The sequence below is a fragment of the Mesitornis unicolor genome, unplaced genomic scaffold, assembly GCF_000695765.1.
Source record: "Mesitornis unicolor isolate BGI_N332 unplaced genomic scaffold, ASM69576v1 scaffold25549, whole genome shotgun sequence".
In the NCBI taxonomy this organism is placed as follows: domain Eukaryota; kingdom Metazoa; phylum Chordata; class Aves; order Mesitornithiformes; family Mesitornithidae; genus Mesitornis; species Mesitornis unicolor.
Window position 1 is genome coordinate 1 of NW_010209735.1, and position 8,454 is coordinate 8,454.

At 38.7% G+C, this 8,454-nt stretch overlaps 1 protein-coding gene across 1 annotated transcript in view; it reads right to left on the bottom strand.

The window, feature by feature from the left end:
* Positions 1–1,828: 1,828 nt before the first annotated feature.
* LOC104547320 (B-cell scaffold protein with ankyrin repeats-like) overlaps positions 1,829–8,454 on the bottom strand; it is a gene marked incomplete at both ends in the record, with an annotated part of 76,397 nt that continues 69,771 nt past the window's right edge. The window contains 5 exon segments of the mRNA XM_010192950.1: positions 1,829–1,899; positions 3,416–3,479; positions 5,135–5,262; positions 5,265–5,303; positions 7,162–7,230. Coding sequence (XP_010191252.1) covers positions 1,829–1,899; positions 3,416–3,479; positions 5,135–5,262; positions 5,265–5,303; positions 7,162–7,230 — 371 coding nt within the window.

The following is an 8,454-nucleotide window of genomic DNA, read 5'->3' on the forward strand; positions in this document are numbered from 1 at the left end:
ATAAATAATAAATAAATACAAAAAGTCAAGCTTCACATTTGCTTCATGCTGTATTGGTCTTCTGCAGTCCATATGAGTTACAGTTTGTCTTCTGCAGCCTCGTATCTTGCTCATTGCCTAGCAGTGACACCTGCTCAGTTCTTGCTGCTATACCAAGAGTGGAGAACAGAGTATCAGTCACTCCCGGTTTTGATGAGAAATCTTACGCTACACTAGCTGTATCCCTAAAGACCAAGTTCAAGGTTCTGCAGAAATTAGCTATGAGGGGATAACTAACTACAAGCAATGCAAACCATCTTATGTAGTTTCTGCAATCTTGCACTTATTTTTAGATGCTGGATGACTAAATCTGTGGGATGTGGCACATAAGGTGCCATAATGTAACTGTGATAGAAGGCAGATTTTGAAATCTCCTTTTCAGAAACAGCTAAATGAGATTCACATAGGTAATGCAAATGTCCAATGATGTAGATAGGCATCACATAGGTTTTTTTTAAAAATTCCTATGTGCTACAGAGTATGAACATGCAACGCATGTGAAAGGTGAACTGTCTTTTAAGACTTTAAAGGAAACCTGTCTAGTCATCCTTACATAACTGTTCCGCTGCATTCATTCTGCTACTGGATATGCACAAACCCAAGACTCTCAAGCCTTATCTTACGCTTAATGTTATAGGCAACAAGGAATCAGTTACCACAGAGTAAGCTGGGCTCTAACCATATTTGTATGCTCCTGCCTTGTGGGACCCCAAAGCAGCAGCATGCATCCACTGAGGGCATAGCATGCAGCTACCACACTGGGGGCGCATTCTCACTGTCCCAATTTGGTAATATGTGTCCCAGAGGAGGCCTATGGATGAGGACTTCAAATGTCAAGATGTAACTCATCAGTTTGCCTGTTTCAGTTCTGTTGTTCTCTCCATTCTTCCTTTTCTCCTACTCTGTAGTATTGGCAATGTGACTTTCTAAATAGTGTACGAGCCTAGCTTACAATTTCCCGTAGGCAATAGGCTACTTCTAGTTCAGTACACTGATGGTTTCAGGAATGTCAGAAAGGAAAACCTTAAAAATCTTAAAATATCTAGGCCACTCACATTTGAAAATTGAGCTTTTTGTCCCCAGATAATTAATGCATTTCCATGAAATTTTCTTAAAGGTATTTTTTTTGTTGTTCTTTTGGCTAATAGCTTTCTATCTTTCTTGGGAAAAAAATATATTACCAATGCCTGTGGGCAATACCATATAGTAATGAGAAAAATCATTGTCTGTGCCTGTCCTTTCTGCAAATGAACATTCTATATGCTTAGTCCTTATTTAGTTGCTCTTAAAATAAGTTTTTGTAGATATTTCACTCCAAGAATGACAGAACTTTTTGCTTTGCAGTTGACTTTTTGGGGGATGTTATTCAGTCCAACAGTTTTTAATAACCGTTGCAAAATGAAACATGAACTTTGAGATAGCATCAAATGTTATAATGGAAGACTGAACTGAGTGCCACTCTCATTAATAACTTTCATTACATGGGAAGCAAGATCAAACTGATCAAGAAACTAAAAATAATGTTCCATACTAATTTATAGCAGATATTTTCTTTTCTCATTAAAATAAAATCAAATTCCTTTTCTAAAAGGCTTCTGATGTGATCTCTTTAAATCCTCAATCAAGTCTTCAAAAACTGTCTATGAAAAAAATACCCAAATCCTGATTTCAAATGTAGAATTTGGAGAGAGAGGCCCATGTTTTTAAAGGCACAGCTGGAGAGGCTGTATACAGATGTAAAAACTAGAATTTATCAAACAAAACTGAGAACAACAACGTTCATACGTACCGCTTTATTAAATGGCATGTGGAACAAAAAGTCTCTCAAATGAATGCTCTCTGGTCTTCTTTCCTTAGGAACTACAAAAGAGAAAAGAACATGATTGGCATTTTTGTTTCAGGCAACATACTTATGTCTGGACTTAGGTACTGGTCTTCTGAGATCCTTCTTTGCTCTTGCCATCAATATACTTCCAGCTGTATAGGGGTTTCCATCTTTTAGAAGTTCATATTTTCAAGAATTTAAATCTTTGATAATAACGTGCACTGTTGGACAAGACAGGGGCCTCCATAATGATTCTTCCCATTGTATTCCTGCAGTGCAAAGCTGCTGGTTTATATGCATCACAGGATATAAGACAGTGTAACAGAGGGCAGAGAGGTTATGCTCAGAAGGGAACACAGTGATCATTATCTGAGTTACTGGATAATGCAAGCCTTACTGTTTCACAAAGTTTACAATTTTGCTGTTGATACTACATTTCTGCTGGTATGATTCACTAACCAAACTTTGGAGAGAGAGAGAGGACAGCTACAGCAGCAGGACTCATATGGCCTTAAAAGAAAACCCTACAGCCAAATACTTTCCAAGAATCACCCTCATGTCATTGTGAGCCTTGCCTTACCTAGAGAAAATGGATTGTAGGAACAAATGCAGAGATGCCAGACCGTCAGGCTCTGAGCACCTTGTGAAGTCTTAGGGACTGAGCCTGTTCATGTGCTCAGGATGCTGCATCCCTACCAACCACGGAGGATATTAAAGCTGAAATACAGAGTCTGGGCTGCAAGTGCCACTAGGCCAGCAAGAATTTCCCTTAATTACAGCATCTCAACTATTAAGTCTACATAAATACAACACTGTCCAACAAAATAATGAAAGCAGTACTGCACATTATTTTTCTCTCTTGCAGTAAGGAAATAACACATTTAGGCAATAATTTGAAATAGTAACATTCCAATAGTACTAAGTCCAATATGAAAAAAAATCCCACTAGATTTCCCTTCAAAGTATGTACTGAAGTTTACAGAAATCATAGGCCTAAAGTCAATACCATCTAATACAATCTCTTCATAAAAACAAGAGAAAATAATTTGGAGAAAATACAGGTGTTTTATACTGCTGTGAACGACATTCAATCACAAAGGGAAAAAAGCATCTTAACTGACCAACAGTACAGCTTTTATTAATGGCTCCCAATACTAAACTGCTGTAGCAGTGGAAAGCTCATCAAGAATTTGCAAGTGCAAGCTGATAGCTGATTTACAAATATGATATTGAAGTCATCAAGTAAATTGTTCTAAAGAAATAAGGTACCCTAATTGTGATGAAGCAGTAGGAAATGGAGTACAGAAAAGCTGAGACTTGGTAAATTTTCTGTCCCATTAATTCTCAGTGAGCTCATCTCTGGGATGAAATCTTGACCCTGCCGCAGGCCTGATTAAACTACAATAACTTAAATGTGGTAAGATACAGAAAATGCTCATTACAAATTCTATGCCCGATCCAAAAGTCTGCTTATGGTTTGGATCAGACTTTTGCAGTATACTGACAGCGCAAGGCTTCAGTGTTCTCAAACACAAAGAAAGTGAGACTTACTGTTCAGATTTTCCTTTTCTAGTCTGTTTTCCATAGTGGCGTCTCTAAGGTGGTGCACTTTTTCCTTTAAATTAAAAAAAAACAAAACAAAACAACAGGCACAAAAGCATCAGCAATCAGTAATTAAAGTTTACTGTAGAAAAAATTAATAATTATAAAAAGCTGGATTCTTCAGCATTCTGAACACCAAGCTTTTCTCTCTAGGAAAATAAGTTTAAAAGACTGAAAAATGTCTACGATACACTATAAGTAGATTCTGATCTTAGCATTTATACCTACGAGTCTTGTGGAGTATCTGTAAATTATATCAATTCTGGCATTAGATTACATAGGTTTGGGAGTTTATTTTTTTGCTTTAGACAAGTAATTTATCTTCAAAAATCTCAGTGAAGACCAGACAACTGTAGTGATATCATGAAGTAAATTCATGATGTCCATGTTGGAGTAACAGTGAAGGACTTTTCAATGGTAAAAAACCCAAAGAAAAGTCACACGTGCAATGCAAGGTATTGCACCACTAGAAAGTAGCTTTTTCCCTGAAGCAGTGAAAACAGGCCAAGTAAATCTTCCTTGAAATACGGGCATCTTCTAGTTAACCAAGAAAAAAAAAAGACTTATGACTTTGTGCTGCTATCTTTGCACAGATCAGATGCCACCTTCCTCCACAAGTAACTTCCCTGACTGCTAGAGCAGTAACAGCAATTCCCATCTGCGTGCTTGGCCACAGACAGGTTCAGAAGGGGGCATCCACCACCCTCCTGTACTGCTGCCCAAAAGCTGGGGCTGTTAAGTAACACCGCTAAGTATTCCACTGTGGTGACAAAGCTCTTGTTGTTTCTGCAGTAAATGGAAACACAATGAGCATTTAAACGCTCCTTGTTGGCAGCCCTGACAGCTCTCCCACTCTGTAGAGTAACAGACAGGCTTTGGTTTTCCACTTTCTACTAAATGCACTTAAAGGACAACAAGAAAATATTTTTGTTAATGCACACCCCCATATAAAATGAGGGCATAACCTCTTCCTCTAGCTGTCTTGTTAGAAGTAATTAACAAACATCCTCACCGTGCCTTTCTCCTCAGCTTCTAGCTTTGATGCAGTTCCTTCAGTGACTCAGTGTGTGGGCTTTTGTAAAGCCTGTTTTTTTGTGCACCTCAATTCACTCCATACATTGAACATAAAGGAGCTGAAAAGCACTGCCAACAATTGTGAATTACACTAAGCAGATTCAACACTTCCAGTGAGGCGTAAAGGCTGATGTAAGTCAGTATGTATTAACAATGTATGCTTGATACAGTTATGTTTCTGTTAGCTGATGCTGTTCAATAGCATGGACGGTTTGTTCAGCTGCAGAAGGTTTGCGGTTTCATAAAAGATACATAGACCAAAGCATCACCTAGCAGTTTAAAACAAAAGTCTTAGAAGACCAACGTATCTAACTCAGGTTTTTAACCAAATGCAAAAAGCACCTGAAGTCAGGCAAAATAAATTCAGGAAGCCTCTCAAGTAATCAAACAACAGTTGAAAAGAGTATCTAGAAGATTCAGAACCATAAGTAGCAAGTTCTCTGGGAGCTGATGGGCATATGAATCATGACTCACATGGCTCTTACACGTGAGGTCAGATTTTTGACCTCATGTGTAGGAGCTAAAATACAAGAGTTTGGTTTTGGAACTTCTGATCAAGATTCCTGTCAGGAAACATAAATTTCAGACTTGTACCTGTTGAGTAAACTGCAGTCTCTGTTTTTCATTCTGCCACTGTTTAAATCTGTCAAGGGCTTCATCCATAGAAATTGCCCCCTTTTTCACCTGTTCCTGCAAATGGATGAGTTCTTCCTGTTCAGCAGAACAGTGCTATCAGTTACTGGGTCAGTGCAGCCTCTGTGTGCTGCTGCAAAATGCAGAAAGAGAATGGTAGAAAATATTATTAACCCATTTCATTCCTCTCTCTTTATGATGCAAGCACTTTTTTCAACAAATGCATGTAATCAGTGATTTTATAATCTGATGTCAATAAAACCATACATATCTTTAGAGTGTACCTCCCCTCCCCCCCTTTTCTCATTTTTGTGTTGGTTTTGTTTGTTTGCTTTGTTTTTTTCAATTAGAGAAATGCAACAAATCAATGAGGAATCTACTATTACCCTTTGGCATTCATGACTATTGCCCTGATTCACGGATTCTCCATTAATGTCAGGTCATACAATAATTTCCTTCTAGCACTAAAGCTATATAGTACTGACAATTTAAAGGAAATTATTGCTATATTAAGACAAAAAATATCCCCAGTCTCTTTTTTTCCCTTCCTTCTCCAGCTTCACACATTAAATTTCTCAGAAGCTGGGGCTGAAATATGGTCCGAAAGCATTTTGAAATTTTACATTATTTCCTCCCTCCAAATTATTAAATACATTGCAGTGACATGAAAATATTACAACCTGGTTCTCCTATGGATTACAATCACGGTGCACAACTGAAGGGAAATGATGGAGACGTGTTATCAGATGCACAGTAGGGAGGTGCAGCACTGCCAGTCTCCAGGATGCTGAAAAACCTGACTCAGAACATGTGAGCAGCCGTGAAACGGGGCTCTCCCAGCCAGGTACAGGGTTGTTGCAAAGCTGCCACAAAGCCCCTGCTTCACTGCACAGAGAATGCAGCCAGGATAAAAGTTTAAACTATGATTATGATCTGGGTCAGTTTTTCTGCCATGTTATGCACCAGTATCTTTATTTTAAGTGATGAAGGACTGTGCAAAGGGAAATTTATTAAGGAAATGATAAAACCAGCTACTCTGGCTTCTTCTACTCCCTCCTTTTGACCATACACAGTACTAGCATGTATTAGACATGAATCTCAACTCTTTTGCATCTCAGCTACTTGTTTTTATTTTGATGGAGTAATGACCCTAATGTCTTGCATCTGCTAAGATTATTTGGAGATCAGACCAGTTTAGGTAAAACGGTACTTTTCATATCAGCAAAACGCTGGGAGGGAGTTGCATTTCCTCAGATCCATAAAAACAAGTGTTTAATTTATGTATATATAATTTTGACAGAGGTATGCTACCACTATTCCAACATAGTAAGGATCTAGAAGGTCCTGTATTTTTCTCCTCAGTGGTTGAGAATTCATGGAAAGTAATGTCAGTAGCACTGGAGAGTGCAGTTCCTCACTGCAGAAATAAATAGGCAATTTTGTGCTGCGCTATATGCTTGAATCCTGACCTGCTACTTGTTAACAGAAGAGGGAGGAAAAATCTTCACTCACTGTTCATTCATTTTGTATATAACATTAATAATTATTTTAGGGTACCAGTAATGGAATTTATGGTAGGAACATTTTGATGTGCTACAACTCAAATAACAACTGGACTGCCACCATTAATTCATTTTACACGAATCTTGGGGTACCCAGAAGAGAACTGTTGCTCCTCTCACTGCTGAATTTTCATGGCAGGAATTAGTGTGCAGCAGAGCCCTCCTGTCCTTCCTTCTCTTGGTTTTAATCACAATAGAGAAACAGAGAAGCATAAAGTAACTCTGACTCTACAAATCTTTCCCACAAAACTGTAACTTTTATTTTTCTTTCTTTAATCTTATCTTTTAATGCTGCAATACCATTAAGGATATAAATCACATGTGGGAAAACAGAAGCTAAATCAGTCAAAATCAAGTCACAGCAAATCTCTACTAGTTCTACTGAAGAGCATCAAGGCAGTTAAAGAGCTGAATTAAATTCCATACCGGGCTTCCTGGCATCGCAGTAGGTCCTGCCATTGTCATTGGGCACTTGAGTGGCCTTTTGCTGAAACACTGTAACAAAATTAAGAATATAAGGAAGTTGTTGAAAAATGACAATAAAACTATCACATATTCTGCACAAAGGAAGGAGGCTCATGAAAGTAGGCTAGAATAAATATCTTGTTTTACTTAGGAATACTCCTCAACCCATTTGTCAGTCTAATGTTAATTACTTGAAAAACTGTTCTCCTGCAAAAAATGGCAGGATTACTGATACTATAGATGTCATGATGAGAAGCTTTGAGGAAAATAAAATTGGCATCATATTAACATATTACTTGTTTAGAAAAAACAGGTGGATCTTGGAGTTCTTTACATGGTGCAGACACCTACTGCAGTCTCTCTTTTTTTATTGGGAAGGCTAAGGCAGAAAAAAACAATAGTACTAGGTGAGAATAGTGAAACTGCTTAAGAAAGAGTATGTGCATATTTTCATCTACTTTATTCAAGTAGACAAAGCATGATCACTTATTCCATTAGCATAGCCCACCCTCCCCATTGCTGTGAGGTACCCAGAGTTCAGACAGCCTTGATACGCCCTGAAATGCTGCAGCCAAACCTCTGCTGGCAGCACATGTAAAACCCAGAAGGTGGGAATTGCTTTATTTCTGACTTAGCTCCTGTCTTATAGGCTTTCCCTCTTAAGTCTCAGTTCTGATGTTAGCTAAACAAACTGAAAACCTAGAATAATTCCTTCCCATTAAGTAATCTTTCCAACATCACTGCAATGCAACGGAGCAAATACTTGTCTGGGGACTTGCAAAGCCCAGTACTGTGGAGCTCTGCATGGTACCCTGGAGCCCTGGCTTCTTGCTTCTGCTGACCAGGGAAGCCCAGTGGACCTGGGCTCCTTGTCTGCCTGCCCTGGCTGCCTTGTAGCATGCATCCACTTCTCCCAGGGAAACTTGTAAATCAGATGATCAAGGCTGTGGTAACATCTAAATTCTGCACACATGACATGTAGAGGTGAGGAAGGAGCAATTCCCTAAGAGTGTATTTTCTACACTGCAGAATAAGGCCTTTACACTAACTCCTGAGCAGGCTTAGTATGGAAGGTGGGGATAAATGAGAACAGCTGGGAATTTGATGTTCCTTAAAATGTTCTCAGGCTAAATGGAGAGAGTAAAAGAACTACACAGGCAGCACAAGCTGCTGATGTTATGTCCCTAGCTTGAACCTAACACTGACAGATTTTCACTTTTGTAATACTCTTCCCTGTAACTCTCAAAGAATCCT